Here is a 17355-nt window from a genome sequence, read left to right as displayed (position 1 = left end):
CTTTAAGTGCATTTTGATGCTTATTCTTCTTTACTGTCAACTTTATTATCAAGTATTTTTTTTAAATGCTTTTGCTTAATATCAGCAAGATCCAAGTGCTTTTTGGTCCACTGGGTCTCTCACCACCACCACCACCACCACCACCGCCTCCCCCTGCACCCTCCCCCCCCGTCTGTTGATATCACAGCCCGGAGAGGTTTGAATCCAGTCTCTGGCCCCATCCGCCATGCTGAGCTGAGAGAGAGAGAGCGAGAAACACACAGAGAGAGAGAGAGAGAGAGAGAGAGAGCAAACTTTGTCACGCTGCCGCTGCACCGACGCTCGTCTCCGCACACACCGGGACAAAGAGGACCACTTCTCCGCGGTGAGTAGCAACGCACGTCCTCACATCGGTGCACATTTTTTTTTTTTTTGCACAAGTGTCACTTTTCCTGTTTAAATAAATAAAAAAATAAAAAAAAGTGCATTCAGTCTGCGCCCCGCTGGTTCGTACTCATGCGTGCTGTCGCCGCTTCCGAGCTCAGCTGCACTTGTTGCAGTGCAAAAAAAAAAATACAATAAAATAAAATACAACGTTATAACTATTTGTTTCAGTATCGTGTTTTTCTCGGCGCGTGAATCGTTGGAAATACTCCCCCCCCTCCCCTCCTCTCCTCCTCCGCGCAACGTTTTAAAAGCCGATCTGCGGGGGGAGAAAAAGCTCGACTTTATCGGACGACTTGTTGCGCAAAGTCACGCAGTCGCTGTCACTGTCCTCGAAGCGCAAAATACCTCCTGAATATAATATTACGGATCCACCAGCCGTGCTCACACAAATCTTTTTAAAGATTAAACTCTCTCCCCTCTTCTGGCACCCAGAGGTCACTCAGGGGTTTCTACCCTTGGCATGCGTAAATAAAGGGTGCTCTTTCACTGCACTGAGGCATATATCCACATTTACATTTTTTTTTTTCCCTCCCCTATGAAGTCTGGCTCTGGTTGGAGCATCAAACGAAACTGCTACCTGCAGAATGCATTGTTGTGTCCCTCAAGTCTTTAGCCTGGGGGGGGCATCTTGTGCCAAGACAGCAGGGCAGTCTGGTGGTGCAGCTGTGGATGATCATAAACTTTCCACCTGCATGCATGTCTGGCTGTGTGCATTGGAGGGAGTAATAAGAAGTTATGGAGTTGTTTTTCTGTCTCACCTTTTGACCTCTGGCCTGGCTGTGTGTGTGTGGTGTGTGTGTGTGTGTGTGTGTGTGTGTGTGTGTGTGTGTGTGTGTGTGTGTGTGTGTGTGTGTGTGTGCAGTATAATTCAAACTACACCATCATCACCGTGGTCTTCCTCTTGACCTTCTTCGGCCCTAAAGTGAAGTTCAGACTAAAGGAGAGACGGGTGCCTTCACAAGCCGCAGTTGTTCTTCTTCTGTGTCGCTTCGGATTGGAGCTTAAACTATCAATGAATTAGTTGATTGACAGAAAAGGAACCCGTTGGATGGTTTCCAGTTTCTGAAATGCAAAGGGTTGGCTGCTTTCCCCACGTTTTTACATTACAATAAACAGATTTTGGGGGCGGAGGGGGGGTCGGTCAAAAGAAGCTATTAGTAGACGTCACCTTCTGCTCCAGGAAATTGTCATCAGTTTTCAACGATTTTATCACCAAAATAAAATTCTGCAAATGAATTAGCTGTAGCTCTATTCCTGATTTGTCTCTTTAACGTTTCACATAGGCTCATAGGAAATGAATGACTGCTCCTCATTTAAGAGTAAAGAAACGCCCCTCACATTAAGTACAGACTTACATTGCATAAGCACTGTGGAATTCTATAACATGCCAGCTATTTAGTCCCCCCCCCCCCCTTTTAAATACAGTTGTTGTGTTTTTCCAAATCTGTTTTCCACTGCTTCGTCAGTGACATTGAGCAGCCTGGCGTCTCCCCTCCTCTTCGCTCGGCGTTTCATCAGATCGCATTGGCTATGACATCCCTTCCCCTCGCGGCCTCAATAAGTAATTCTTCTGCCTGATCGAGTTTTATTCCACAGGTCCTTTTGTTTTTGTCGGGTCGTATCGGGTCGCCGAGGGGCAGCCACCCCGGATCTTGTCAATATGATGGGGCCGGCTGGCGCTTTAGTGGCACCAGGGCCAGCCAGAATCATGTCAGTTGGACCCTCAGGGGGGTGGGCGGGAGAACTAGCAAGAACAGGATATTGCTGTGTGATCATTCACCAGCAGCAGACAAATCATTAAACCACTGGCTGCGTGCCGCTGGGAGGCTCAGGCATTTCTGTCCGTCGCACTGACTTTCCCCTTCAGGTTAGAGGTTGTGTTTGCATTGTATGGTTTTTCATTGACTCTCCGGCAGCTTTTGGAATTGCCGTCGGAAAGAAGGTTTAATATAATAGATGTGTTATTTTGTGTGAAATTGGATAGGTCGGATTAAGAAATCGTTTTCCATTCCCTTTTTTTCTGCTATACGCATAGTCTTCTTTTCTAGACTCGTGATCTTTCCCTTACCTGCTTTTCATAGGAGGAAATCTTTGCACACATGTTGCTTTCCCATGACTTCCCATTTCTGGAAGGGGAATTAGTCTTTTTTTTTTTTTTTTTTTTTTTTTTTTTTTTTATAAACACATGTTGATTTGTTCAAATTCCATTAGTGGAGAAACTGAACTATCTTTGTGTTTTCCCCACATTCATTGGAAGCACGGGATTCACATGTGCTAAATGAAATTACACAGACAATCTTGCTGTGTAATGATAACCCCATATAAGCACGCAAACCCGTCTTTGGAATCTTTCTATATCAATAATCGATTTTAAAATGGGTGGGAAAAGGAAACTGCTTGGCTGAAAGAGGGCTTTGTTTTAAACTTGAACTTTGTGCAGGAATGGCACTTGTTTTGGATGTCAGGGGGTTATTTACTTGGATGCCTTGTTTGGTTTTCAGACCTAAGTCCTGGCTGTTTGTCAAATTTCTCTCTTGTATTAAAAAAAAAAAAAAAAAAAAAAAAGCATTGAAATCTGTTCTTACTGGAGCGCTTCCAGTGTTGCATATAGGAGCTCGCATTAAGCACACACACACTGCGTATGTGTGTTATTCTTTTAGATCCAAATGCGATTATTCGACCACCTCAAGGGAGACTTTAAGGAGACGTCACGTTTCTTCACATGCCTACAGGGACTTGACTGTCAGGTAATTGAATAAACTCCTAATGGATTTGAGAGTGACCATTCGTGATCCTTTTCTTCTCCTCGCCCTCTGCTGGGTTCGGCCGTCAGCCAGTTCTCTTTTGCTAGAAAAGGCTGGAATACCTGCGAATGGAGCAGGCGGTAACACTTCACCTCCTGCTGTGGAGGTCACTGTAAAAGGTGCTATGTCTTTGACACAGACACATACACACACACACACACACACGCACGACCCCCCCCTTATTGTTCCATCATGCTCATTAGCAATTCAAATATATGAGGAATGTGCTGGCAGTCGAGTCAGCAAACGAGACTCGTTTAAATTCTATATCATGTGCACTGCATGCTGAGAGATGCACACGAGAGCCTCTTGGGGGAAACGAGGTGGTCGATTTTGATGTATGTCTTGCAGCAGCCTCATTGTTTTGGTCCTGCAGGAGTTAAAGGGCAAAGGTCAGGCTCTGATGTTGAGGTGTGCTGCGCCTGGCTCTGTGAAACACACATCGGAGGAAACACACACACTCAAATCTCCCCTGCCACACCCTAGTACCCCAGCACCCTCAGGCCTGGAATCATTTCCTATTGGCAAAGGGGGAAAGCATCTGGCTCCATATCAGCAGCAGACCGTGGCATGTGTAGGCGCTTTACGTGTGTGTTACTGGCCATGCATAATGTATAAACTGCATTCCAGAAATGTCTGGGCAAAATCGTCTCATGATTGAACGGTGGTTTCAAATCAGCTGATCCAAAGAAAAACACTAGACGTTAAGCTCGGCTTCCTGTTTTTCTTCGTTCTGCGTGTAAGATAACAAAAAGGTGAGGAACAGTCCACACCCTGCAAGGCTCAGTCGCTTTATTTCTTTTCAAAGGTAGGAAAATAGTTCTTCTATTAGCAGTCGGGGTATTTATTATGAAAATGCTGCCAATAATTGCACTCATGAAAACCGCACAGGAAATCTGTGAAGATGCTGCACCCTAGAACTATGACTTCTTCAGCTTAGAGTGCAGGAAGCTTGCTGATGCGTTGCTGCAGCGCTATTGACAGCTTACTGGATGTTTTTGAAAAAAGGTTCCCAGCGTTGTGTTGCTGAGAGCAGGGAGCTGGAAAGGAATGGAGCCGGGATCAGGACATACAGTACATTCTGCTGCTGTAGAGGAGGAGGACACAGCTGAATGGAGAGGGTGCTCACTGGATTTTTGCATTTGTTTTGCAGAGAGCAGATGCTGAATGGCAGAAACTTCATTTGCAGTCAGCACATTTTTATCAGCTTGTTGTCCCTTACTGTATGATTTGTTTAATGTTTGCATAGTGAGAAATATGAGCCAGCATCAGCGATCCACTGCCTGAGGATGCAAAACTGTCTTAACCGTTTAACTGTGTGTGTGTGTTGCCAGTTTATCAGGCACAGCTGGGTAAAACTAATGCAACAGCCATGACATTAATCTAAAGTTATGATGAACTGTGTTAGACTGCATTAGCGTTTAGCTAGGTGTGTCTCACCCGGGGCTAAATACAGCAGCTGGACCTATAGTCCCCATTCACAAAAATGTCCCCACAACAATAGACACAACCCCACAGACGCAGACACACACTCTACCCTAACCTTAGACCCCCACCCCCTCCACGTCTTCCCTCCCCTCACTCACCACCCCCAACTTCCCCCTCCCCCCCATCCTCAGCAATTGTGTGCATTGACGCTTTCCAGAGGCGAGATCTCTGCACCGTCGCTGTCCACTGGCGAGCAGCGTTTTGACTGCTGTGACACGGGTGGGGGGAGGCAAACCAGACAAAAACAGTCTGCCACTGACAAGCGTTAAAGTGAAACAGCCCTTTAATGCAAGCACTATCTCTCCACCCTTTGTGCCCTCTTGTGTGCTTTTTTTTTGTGTGTGTGTTTTTTATCGTGCAAGATAGATAGAGAGAGATAGAGAGAGGTAGGGGGGAGACCAGAGGAGGGAGTGTGTGTGAGAGAGAGAGAGAGAGAGAGAGAGAGAGAGAAGGAGCATGACCGGGGAGGAGAGAGGGAGGAGGTGACAGACTGCTCGTGCTGGATGATCATATTCTATTTTCTTTTTCATCTGTCATGCAAACCGTTGGAGACTTTCCCCGTAATAACAGAGTGACTGAACCGGGTTGGAAGAGCCTTTTTCTTTTTTTCTTTCTTCTTTCTTCTCTCTCAACCTGCAGGATCTTCCCTCTCAGATTATGGTAAGGATTCACGCTGCAAAAACAGCTTGCGTGGACGCGCCTCGCAAGTGCGTTGGCTGCAGGCGTCTCACAATGTCAACACCTCCATCCTCTGCCATAGCAACCAGATATGTTTTTGTTTTGCAGTGCGGAGAGTCTCCATCATGGTACATGCTATTTTTACCCAAATCGCCTTTGAGAGGTAAATTATTCAGTGTTGTGGTGGATGGCATGTTTTCATGATGCAGTGAGTGGGACTCTGCTGTGCCTTAATTTAGGAAAACCCCACACATTTCACTTAGATTAGCCGATTTTTGTTTCTCTTTCATGAGATTTGGAATGTTTAAGGAAGAGGTAAGGGCAGTATTTTTTCATTATTTTCACTGTTGTCTCCTGTTTTGTTTACATTGCAGCCGGGCAGACACTGTAATGATTTGGCATGAATTTGTCACTGGTGAATCATTTTACAATAGGGCTTGATTTCTGCTGGATTGGTTGTCGTTTGGCGTGCAGTTGGAGAATCACAATGCCTGATTAATGATCCGATGGATTTCTGGCAATGTCCAAAATCTGGTCGGCTGTCTTTTCAGTTTGAGCAGTTTCCTCATGGCTGCTGTCAAAAGATTGGTTCCAAACTGCTGTGGGCTTGTTTTTATATTCCTGGAGTAGTGGTTAACATGTATTGGCTAAAAAAATAGTTTTGAGACTTCTGTGATATTAAACGTTGGACCATATCCACATTTTTTTTATTTTTTTTATAATAGATTTGCACAAAGTAGCACTGCTTTCCTTTTATTTTGTCAACATTGAGGATGCAGCCATCTTGTTTTAATAAACTTTATTGCAATTGTCACTAAACAAAACCCAACCATGGGTTCTGTGCTTGCGTTCAGTGTGATCAGCCAAGTCAGGGCAGGTCAATTGATCCGTACAGTGAGCATAAAAATCGCAGGTTAAGCTCTGCACAGAGGCAGGTTGAAATGTGTGGAGTAAGTTAACATTACATACAAGAACAACAGAATTGCACATTGTCTCCCCAGCTTTACTTGTGGAAGCTGTTAGTCTTCCCCCTGGCTGGCTGTTGTCAGGATTTATAAATCTCCCTCATGAGGGGCAGGCGTGGCATCGTCTTCCCCGTTTGGACATTTCAGATTTTCCTCGACCTTTCTCAAGCTAAGTCTTTAACTCTGTATTGAATCACTTGGAAAAAGATTCTGGATTTAATTGCCCTGAGTGATGGGCTCATGTCCTTTCCAAGTGCTATGGCTCTATTTCAAAGAGCCCTGTCATCTCTATCTCAGCTGTGCACTGGTAAAAAAAAAAACATTCTGTCTGTTGTCATTCACATGACCTTTATTTAAACCACCAGCTGTAGATTTCTTGCAGCACAGTTTGACTGTTCTTTATTGTCCACCGTAGCCAGTATTGTGATGGCCGCCAGCATCCAGGCCCTGCATCATTGTTTGCGTGAGAAGGCAAGAGTTTCATTTTTGGGCTTTGGTTAAGGAACTCCCGGCTTTGCAGGGAAACGCTGCATACATCATCACAACAGCACGCATGGGACATTCCTTATATAAAGCTCTCGTACTTGGGTGGGTTGCCACAATGTGCAAAAGCACCAACTCTTGCATATTTGAACAATTCAGTAATGTAAAGAAAAACGTCATTTGGAAATGGACTTTTTGTCCTTCTTGAGAGAAATGCTGTGACATTTTATCCAATAACATTCTGGTGGGGCCTCTTTTTATAACTCGGAAAATATAACAATAAAAAAAAAAAATGGTACTACCTTCCCAATTCATTGAGATTTGACAAATTTCTCTAAAGGTAACTGTTTGCCGTCTTTCCTCTTAAATTAAAATGCTTCCTATAAGCACACAGTCGCTGAGAGACCAGGGGAAATGGAACTTAATCGATTACCGGAGATTACTTGGGTGTATACAGCTAATGCCTGTTTCTGCACCGAAGACAGACACATGGAGAAAAGTTCATTGAGCTGCCATTAGACAGGGGAGTAAGAGACAGCCTTGACAGGTAAGAAGAGCGTTAGACAAAAGAGTTCAGGGGTGACGTAGTATGGAGAGGTTGAAAGGAAAGCAGGGAAAGGGAGTCACATCAGCCTCTTGAGCAGAGATCCCGTCAGACAGACTGCCGCTGGCTGGCTCTGGGGCTGGTGGCTGTCTGTCTGGGTTTGGGGGCTGATAGGATTGGGTGGGGTTTTACCCTCACGCTTCTGACTCCCTGCAGTTGAAGCTGACAGTGATAAAACGGCTAAATCGTCTTTGGTTAATCATTGTTGGATTATTAAATGAAAATGACATATTTCTGAGGTATAACACGATTTAAAAGCTTTCCTTTTCCGCTCCAGCTCTGTTATGTATATTTGACTGTCCGTGAATAGGTATTGAACCTTTTTATCTGCTTATTGAGCCTTAATCCCACTCTGTCATGTGTCAATCTGTGTTATGCCAGTGTGTTGACACATAGCCGGATCTAATCTATCAATCTAATGCGCCGCTATCGTAATCTGTTAAAGGGCAGATAAACTGCAGAGCTAATACCAGGTTTTGGAGGGTTGCTAATCAGCGAGCAGGTCGAAGGATGCGCCTCATCCCAACACCTCATTAAAATTTAAAAATCTGTGTGCTGGCAGTAAACAGCTGCTGATTTATGTGCATGTCCAAACAGGCATCATTAGCAGAGGTGTGTTTTTTAGATTGTTTTTAAAGTCATGGCATTTGAAACACCCTTGTGTATTATATTTTTTTATTAGTGATGTTTTATGGATTATACAAGATTTGATGCTGGATGATGATGAACCAGCTGTGTCACCATCGCTCCTCAGTCACACAGGGCATTCTTCTTCTGTGATTGGATTCATACTGTTTGCTCTCCGCCCATTTCTCTGTGCACTCTATTTTAATGCTGGCTGGTCGGCTGCCTTGGTAACTATGGTAACAGTATCCCCCAGAAAGTTGAAGAGAGCAGGACTTGCTAGGCTAATTGTGAGCAAGTGAAGCGTGTCTGCAAAGTTAGCCGTAGTCCCGGCCTGGACGTTGGCCTGCCGGGGGGATTGCTTTTGTCCTCACTTGTTTTTTTTCACAGACGTGCCGTTACCATCACAGTAGAGGTGATTTGCTTGTTTTTTTTTATAAAGTATTTGTTTCTCAGCAGAACATCCAGAGCATTGAACCATCTAGGCACTTGACCTACATACAAAATAATAAAATAATGTGCATAAATAATAATCAAAAAAACAATGGAACTAAATTACCATTACAAAAACTTCTACTTATTATGTTGCACAATAATTATTGGAGTGTTTTTTTTTATTTTTTTTACCAATTACTCGATAAATCGATCGACATAAGATTAATCCGCAAATAGTCGAATTCTATCGTTTTTTGCCTGGAAAAAAGTATAAAAAAAACAGACTGGTTCATGCTCTTCAGATGGGATATTTTTTTGGGATATTTATGATGGTTAAATTAATATCTTTAGGGTATAGAATGTCGCTTGAATAGAAAAAAGCCGTTTAAATCCATCACCTTATGCTGTGCGGAGCATTTTTCTCTTATTTTCCGACATTTTATGGAAAAGACGATTAAAGGATATTGAAAATAAAGTCATTTTCCATTGTTTATGGATATTTTTGTCTGCCCACACTCACTGTAGGTTTGAATGAATGATTTGACTCTTTTTGTTGCTTTCCCCTCTCTCTTGCAGACTGGTGTTGTTACATTTTCCCCTGGCCTCTCCATCAACCATTTCCCACTGTGTGAAGAAAAGTGAAAAAGAGTATTAATGAATCAATATTCGCTAGCCGACGCCATGACAGACAAGTAAGTGGTTTAACTTTTTTCCAAAGCTGTGTTTGTGTAAAAGAAGCCCACTGTACTCCCTCTGTGTCCCTTTGTGTAGTGTGAAGTAAGAAGATGATGTTGTCTCTTGTGATTACACTTATGCTGCAAGTGTTTTGTGAGAGTATGTTTTCAGTACAGCAGTGGAGGAGAATGGGGGTTTCTGGTAGCACAGAGAGAGGTGTGTTGTGTTGGGGGGGGGTTGGTATAAAGACAGTCTGTTTTGCCCCTGAAGACGTATGACATTTGCATCAGGGCTGATTTGCATTCTCGTTCACTGTGCCGGTATGTTGCTGCCGCTGTTAGTTGGTCTTTATTTCACTGACAAAACATCGTCATTTAAAGGGTTTTGAGCCTTTTTGTCGTTGCTCCCTCTTCCTTTGCTCCTTCTCTGTATCCTCCACCTTTTTTCCTTTTTTTTTTTTTGTGCTTCTTTCTTTCCCCTTTTCATTTGGACTTGTGCTCTATGCTCCCTATCTCTTTTTGTCTCTTTTGTTAAAGTTTGCCTTTGTCTCTCAGTTCGGCGTTTGTTGGATTTGATCAAACTAAGAGGACGGAGAATTTGGGTGCAGTAAGCAAAATAATCTGCCGTCGGCGTCCATAATAAGCGGAATAAGTGGTGCAGACCAGTCAGCTGAAAGGGATAGGCGCAAACACACGGCCAAGGCCAAACAAGGCCGGGCCTACTATTTGCCCGAGTTACAGAAAATGGACGGGGCAGCTTCAAAATAAAAGTTTGACCTGTAACAATACAGGATAAACAAGTTGTTTGCGGATACTTAGAAAAATAATGGTGATAATGTATGCTTTTACAGGACTTTGTGAAGAGGCAGAAGAGGTTAATGTAAATGCATACGGTAAAGTTTCCAAGGTAGTGTTGGCAGATGATGTGAATCACTGTTTGTATGCACTTAGAGAAACCTCCAGCATCTCTCCACTTAATACTAATGCACCTGTTTACCCTTTTGAGAGAGAGAGAGAGAAAGGGGGAGATCTGGTGACTCACCCAGTCTTTCTATGAAACACGCCTCAGGGTAAATCCCCTGGCTAACACCAGCACAGTATAATGTCAGTATAAAATATCGTGCATCTTTTTGTAGAGCCGGATAATGCTATATTTGGCCAGAAGGGAATTTCTCTTGCAAATTAGAAGGTTGTACCACTTCAGCTGTTCCCTTTTTAAGGATGCTTTTTTTTTTTTTTTTTTTTTTTTTTTTTGCATAACCAGATGTTTATGCTTGGAAGTGTTTAAGTGTTTTGGATGCAACATAAAAGGCAAACAAGAAAATAAGATGTTCTTGGAAGCTTTATTTTGAAAGCCTTTTTAAATAAGGCTCTGCTGGACCAAAAGCAAAGTGGAGGTTGGGACTTTCTAAGTAAGTGATGATGTTGTGGACAAGCTGTCCGGCTGGATGAAAGGTATCCGAGCAACCAGAAAGGGGGCGGTGTTTTTTTTTTTGGTGCGCTAGATGCTCGGCCATGTTGTAGGATGATTGTTCGTCGGGGAAGAATGATAAATGTTACGCCAAAAGGAAGTGAGGGGAAAAGTTGGAGGACGTGCCCCCCGATGGTGCCGGCGAACAAAGCCTCCCTCAACATGGGACTACTTAAGATTCATACAAAGGCAGAAGAAGACAGCTATTTATTTTCTCTCTTATACACACACACACACACACACACACACACGGACACACACACACAAATGCCTCCCTTTTTTCTCTCTAGCTCGCTCATGAGCAAACATTTATACATAGCGGGATATCAGTGGACATTCCTGTAGATGTATGCATTCCAATCAGTATTCCCAGATACACACTGGCCTGCAGACGCATCTAGAACAAGTGGAATACTTTGCATTCACAGTTTTCTGACATTTTGAGCAAAGTGCATAAGAACCTTGAAGAGCATAATCCTCACATTTATATAGTAGCTTTGCGTCTTTGTTGTCGGTGCAGATGTTGCTTTTGATTCAGGAGCTGATTATCCAGCTGCAAATATTCCCTCTCATTCTCAAAAATGAACAATTTCAATTACAGTTCAGCCTCCTATTGTACCAGGATGCTCTGGGTCTGAGAAAAAGTTTCTAAAGCCAGATTTGCTCCGTAGTGCTTGTAGATAGGGATTCTTTCTGTTGAAATTCAAGCCTGCGTTAATCCTCTTCAACACACTGCTTTGTGTGTGTGTGTGTGTGTGTGTGTGTGTGTGTGCCTGTGCAAATGCATGTTTTTGTGCGAAAGTACAGAGTCCATGAACCCTCCATCCAGGAATTAAATGAACTGGAATTTCACCCAGTTGTTCTGTTGTTTTGCGCCATGGTTCACTGTATTGCATCATGTATGAAAGTGGGACAGTAAGAGGATGCCATAATGCACAGCAAGAATGTAGTCATCAAAAACAATACCACTTTATTTTTGAAAACACATTTCTACAGGAGCTTTGGAAATCACAAATCCAGAAGCAAGAGGGAAAATATGTTCCATTAGCCCTGGAACCATACTCGTGTGTCTTTATGCAACGATTTCATTCTTGTTTTCCATATGGAGAATCCTCCTCCTACTCATTTCTCCTCATTCTTCTCTTTGTCCTCTCTCCTCAACCACTGTATGAATTTTCACGCTCGAATATCTTCCCTCATAGCAAACCCTGTTTTGTCTCTCTTCCCTCTGTCCCTCTCATTTTACTTCCCTCCCCCACCTGTGGTGGTGTACGCTGACAGCCCTGTCAGAGACTTGGGATGTTTATAGACGGACAGTAAGGATGGCTGCACAAATGAGAGTGTTTGTGTGTGTGTATGTGGGTGTGTGGTAGGGGGCTTTTAAATGACCACACTGATAAAGATGAGAGGCCTTTTCCCAGTGTGTTGTGGATCTGTTGTGTATCTGTGTCAGATCTGTTGTGTATCTGTGTCAGTTAATATAGTGTGTGTGTGTGTGTGTGTGTGTGTGTGTGTGTGTGTGTGTGTGTGGTGTGTGGTAGGGGGCTTTTAAATGACCACACTGATAAAGATGAGAGGCCTTTTCCCAGTGTGTTGTGGATCTGTTGTGTATCTGTGTCAGTTAATATATCACGTGTGTGTGTGTGTTTTTATGTCGTCCTCAGGCTACATCCACACTGATAGGTTTTTGTCTAAACGGGGTTTTGAAACAAAAACAATCTTTACGAAACATGTTGTTTAGTTATAAACCTGTTAAACCCCCTGGTGTTTGGTCAGAAGGTGCACCCTTTAGAGTAAACAGCCATTCGAAGACTGAAGGATTTGTTAGGAGTCCTTGTTGAACAGATAATTTGTACAATCCAATCTGCTATTGTCTGAATGTTTGTAGATTATAACATTTTTCATACTTTCAACGAAGCCCCTGGATGCAACAGTTATTTATTAATGTTTTATGCTCTTAATTACCTCACCATTTAACACTCCATCTTATTTTTAGTGATTTTCTAGGTTTGTCCACCACTTTTGGTCTAGACTGAAATACCTCAATAACCATGACACTGATTAACAGTACATTTGGGACAGACATTCATGGTCCCTAGAGGAGGAATCTACTTACTTTGGTGATCCCCTGACTTTTCCTCTCGTGCCACTAAGTGGTTGACATTGGTGATTTTGAGTGAAATGTCTATACAACAATTGGATGGATTACCATGAAATTTGTTACAGATCAACCAAGTCATAAGGATTAATCCTAATGACTTGGGTGATTATCTTTTCATGAAGCACCATCACCAGGTCAGCATTCAGTTTGTCAAAGTTTGGATTATGAACAAATGCCTGCAAAAGTGGCATTCCCATCAGCCTCGGCTTTACTTTTATTTTAGTGCTAATACACAAACTAAGACGATAAACATGGGAAACTTTTTCAAACTATCAGCATGCTAGGTGGTCATTGTGAAAATGTTAGCATGGTGGTTGCATCAATGTAGCTAATAGCAACTCTGTGCTTAGGGCTGCATCCAAACCAGAATAGAAGTTGCGGTCATCAGCGGCACAGTTGTGCGGCGGTGTTGGAGGGTCGCCAATGGCCAATTGGCTGCATTACTATTAATGTATTTTGCTCCCTCATGGCTGTTTTCAACAGCTCTGGAGCCCAGATAACACGATTGGCCACTGTAGCGTGACGTTGTTTTGCGTTTCTCCAAAAGTTGATTCAACTTTTCCGCCACATGGCGATGTGTTTTTTATTTGGCAACGCTTTCAGCCCCCAGAACCACAAAGGTGTTTTTGCTGCACGGGTGTGAAAGCAGCCTCACAGAACTGCTAGCATGGCTGTAGTCTTTTGGTCTCGTTTATTGTGCTTAAATGAATGGAAACCTGCTTCAGATCATGGCTGTAAAAAGACATTCAAAATTGTGCTGGTCATAAGATACTTCTGAAAGCTAGAGCTGGGAACTTTTTAATCATCTCAGATGGAAAATGTGTCACCCTGGAGCGAGCTCAATAGCCCATCCTGTCGGTATGTTTACCAAAGGCCAGGTTTCTGAAGTAGGGCCTATTAATAAAATTGTTCTGGCTTGAAGAGTCTTCAAAAGGCCAGCTTTGCCCGGTCCTCATTCAAATCCACTCATCAATTAAAACATCCAGACCGATGACATCTCCACTTCCTCCCCGTGCCCTCTCCAGACCACTGTGTCACCAAGGGCGTGGTTTGGGCCCAAGGCTGGGTTCGCACCCGGGTTTGACACCCACTCAAGACGTCTTGAATTGAGACATGTGAAGGCGTGGGTGTCACTGGTGTCATCGGGATTCGTGGGTGCATAGTCAAAGTCTGTATCAGCTGTCACGGGGTTTTGTGGGAGCCGAGGGAAGCCAAGTCAAAGTGCTTCCTAAGGATGTCGAGGGGGATGCACCCTTTGGCCTACAGCTCATCAATCTTACGCAACTGTCATCTTCTCCCAGCGGTCCATTGAAGCTGACAGAGAATGGCCAGAGGCAGGGACTCGCTCTGTGCTTGCTTGCATACGTGTCTTTTTTAAATTTTATTATTTGAGTGAGGAAGTGGCAGGAGAATGGGGAAAGGCTGGAGGAATATGGACGAACACAGGGTGATGCATTGTGCATGTTGAAGCGCTGCACTGCAACTTTCAAGCATGGCTCTTGACCTTGATCTACTGGAATTACCATCCTCTTTGGCTTTGGGAAACTGATCTGAAGTAATATGCTATTATTTGCGTTTTTCTAAAAATCTAATTTAATGACAGAAATGCAATAAGCAATCCTTTACATGGATAAATATTCCCCACCGCATCCAACTCATTACAGGATACTGTGGTTAGAGTTTTATAAATGTCAAACCCGAGGATAGACGGTAACATACAGTTATGTCTCGTCTAAATTTGATCATCTGTAAATTAACTGCCAATGCTTGTAGTCTGGTGTGTATCATCCCTGCTTAACATAATCTGATTATTCTTTTATACAGTAGAATAGGGGTGGTGGGGGGTCTGCATTACTGTAGCTTAACCCAACAAGCAAAATGCAAATGAATCTGCATATTTGGGTTGATTTGGGTGACCCGAATTCAGTTGTCTGGAAGATTTGTTTCCTTGTTCTGGGACAGTATTTGTTGCTTTGCCAGCAACATCCATTGTCTGTTACTTCGGGTTATTTTTTTACCTACTTTTGCTTATCTTTATTTATTTAAAGATACATTTAATGTTTTTGGGGTTTTTTTAGGATGTAGAGATAACTCGTCACTGATTCCATGTTAAAGTACGAGTAGAACGTCCTTCAGACTTTTAACTAAGTCAAGGCAAAGTAAACATGTAAGCCCGTGTTTTCCACTCAAACAGAGTTGGATTGTGGTGGACTGTGGGAATAAAGCCTGTCTACTTGTGCAGGGAGAATGTATTCAGCCCGGTTGTAAAGGTTTTCATTTTGCTCAGGGAAGCAGTCTAAGGGAACAGCTTGGAAAGTGTTGTGAATGGAGGTCCAACCATCTGTCACGATGGCAATAAGAAGATTTCTGCTTTCCCTCCCGTTTGACTTATGAAATCTTGTTTTCATGCACTGGAAGAAAAAAAAAGAAACAAAAGAATTTTACAGCTGACTGTTCTGTTATTGCTGATGCAGATTATTCCCAAAAGTCTTTGTTCTCGTCTTGATTCATTAGTGATGCACAACTCCAGTGCTGATGCTGTACGAAATTCCAAAGCCCTGAAGACTTTTTTTCTAAATCGGCTTATTAGCAGATTAGCTGGGTTTTTGAGTGTTAGACTTTTAATCGATGATACCTAAGGATGTTTTTATTTCTACTAGAGGTGTGGCTTTAGTGATCATAGTGTCAAGCGGTCATTTAGCAACACCAACATATTTAAGTTTTCATTTATCCAGCGAAATATCTCAACATTTACTACATTGATAGTAACAACATGAAGTACAGACAATTTCATGTCCCCCGCTAGACGAATTGTAACAACTTTGATGATATCTAGTGTAATTGTACTTTCATATATAAGAAAACATTTCCAACACTTGCTGGTTCTTGCTTCTAAAATTTGAGGATTTAAGGATTTATTTGTCATACATGATGGTTAACTGAATATATTCAAGTTTTGGACTGTTCTGACATTTTATACCCAAAATTATTAATTGAGAAAATAATAATGCAATCCTCAGAGACCTTTTTAAACAAGCTTTTAGTGGATTTTAAAGGTAAAGTGGTTTTGCTGACAAGTGGTTTGAACCCACCTGCAATTGAAAAAAGATATGTATGAAAACAATTGAAGCTCACAATGTAAACAAGTTAAACTTCATATCAGCCAATGCACAATGCAGTGACTCTTTGCATTCCACTATGTAATTAATAATCTTTATAAATTGTGCAACTTCCTCTCAGAGTAAAACTTTTAGATTTAAGGCTTGGCCGTGGCTTACATCTCTTGGGATCAGCCCGCATGGGGCAGATTCATCAGTGATGAAGGGAGAGGGTGCTTTTGGTTTATTAACATCTGGTTGATCCACAGACATGTCTGCTCACAGCTTTACATTTGTGCATACAAATCCCAGACGGACTGGAAAATGGCGTGAGGCCCCCAGCAAACAGCCAGTCTATAGTAGTGGACGACAAAAAGTGTAAGAGGAAATTAATACAGCAGTCACAAGCCTCAGGTTCCTCTCGTGGTCTTAGCACAAGATTATGTTTATGGTTTTGGCTGCTCACCATTCATTTGTCCTTGGTTATAAAAAGTTAGCACAGTGTGCTGACAGACATCATATGATATCAGCGGCTGTGGATGTTAAAGCCACTATGTAATTGTTTTGTCCTTCGCAGGAATGATCTGCCTCACTTGTGTGCATGGGTGTGTTTGAATGGAGGAATGGGTGATATCAGTTTATGCAGTGGCAAATGTTATTTGATGTCAAATTTATTGTGCAATGTGTGTTAACATTTATTCATCATTATATCTGTCTAACCATGGTCTAGACAACTAACCACACATGCACACACACAAAATGCTTCCTCCCTCTTGTGGGTGCACACACACACACACACACACACACACACACACACACACACACACACACACACACACACACACACACACACACACACACACACACACACACACACACACTATCTATCTTGTCTGATCTTTCTGTCTTCTCCTCCCCCCTCCCTAGCTTGAGGATTTTATAATTCTCTCCAGAGGAAGAGCGTCGCATCTTGTAAGGAGCCACAGGTCAGAAACTCTACTCCTCTCCCTCCCCCCTTTCTTTGCTGTGCAGACCGACACTGAGCTGCTCAAAAGGTCCGCATGCTTCAACACGAATGCTGCATGCTTCTCCAAACCCCTCCCCCTTTACCTACCTCAGGGCTTTACTCCCTTTTTTTTATTCCCCCCTGCATGACCACACCTGGGCAATCCACCTTTGATTTGATTCCGCTTGGCTTTGGTGCTTGTGTGGTTAAACCCCCCCCCCAAAAAAACCTTCCAATGATACTTTTTCCTTTTCACCAATCATTTTGTCATTTGCCCTCAGCTTGTGATTTGTTTTTCTCCTTTTAAGTTGTGATTCTCTTGTTTTTTATCTGCTTTTAAAGCAAAGCGCTGTTCTATGTTTTGTCTATCTATGAAGTTCATAGTGACATACATGGTGCTCATACACGCAGCTGCCTGCTTCCAGTTGACTGTGCGCT

At 42.8% G+C, this 17355-nt stretch overlaps 1 protein-coding gene across 2 annotated transcripts in view; it reads left to right on the top strand.

Annotated features, from left to right (window-relative positions):
* Positions 1–275: 275 nt before the first annotated feature.
* sema4d (sema domain, immunoglobulin domain (Ig), transmembrane domain (TM) and short cytoplasmic domain, (semaphorin) 4D) overlaps positions 276–17355 on the top strand; it is a 38636-nt gene continuing 21556 nt past the window's right edge. The window contains exons 1-2 of one of the 2 annotated variants that reach the window (XM_054612211.1): positions 276–364; positions 9084–9199. In XM_054612211.1, the coding sequence (XP_054468186.1) occupies positions 9162–9199 (38 nt within the window). In that variant the 5' untranslated portion in view covers positions 276–364; positions 9084–9161. Of the gene's footprint in view, positions 365–9083; positions 9200–16838; positions 16898–17355 lie in introns of those variants that run through there. The other variant, XM_054612212.1, reaches the window with a different exon arrangement.

Source organism: Anoplopoma fimbria, chromosome 14, assembly GCF_027596085.1.
Source record: "Anoplopoma fimbria isolate UVic2021 breed Golden Eagle Sablefish chromosome 14, Afim_UVic_2022, whole genome shotgun sequence".
NCBI classification, from domain to species: domain Eukaryota; kingdom Metazoa; phylum Chordata; class Actinopteri; order Perciformes; family Anoplopomatidae; genus Anoplopoma; species Anoplopoma fimbria.
This window is presented reverse-complemented; position numbering and strand designations above follow the sequence as displayed.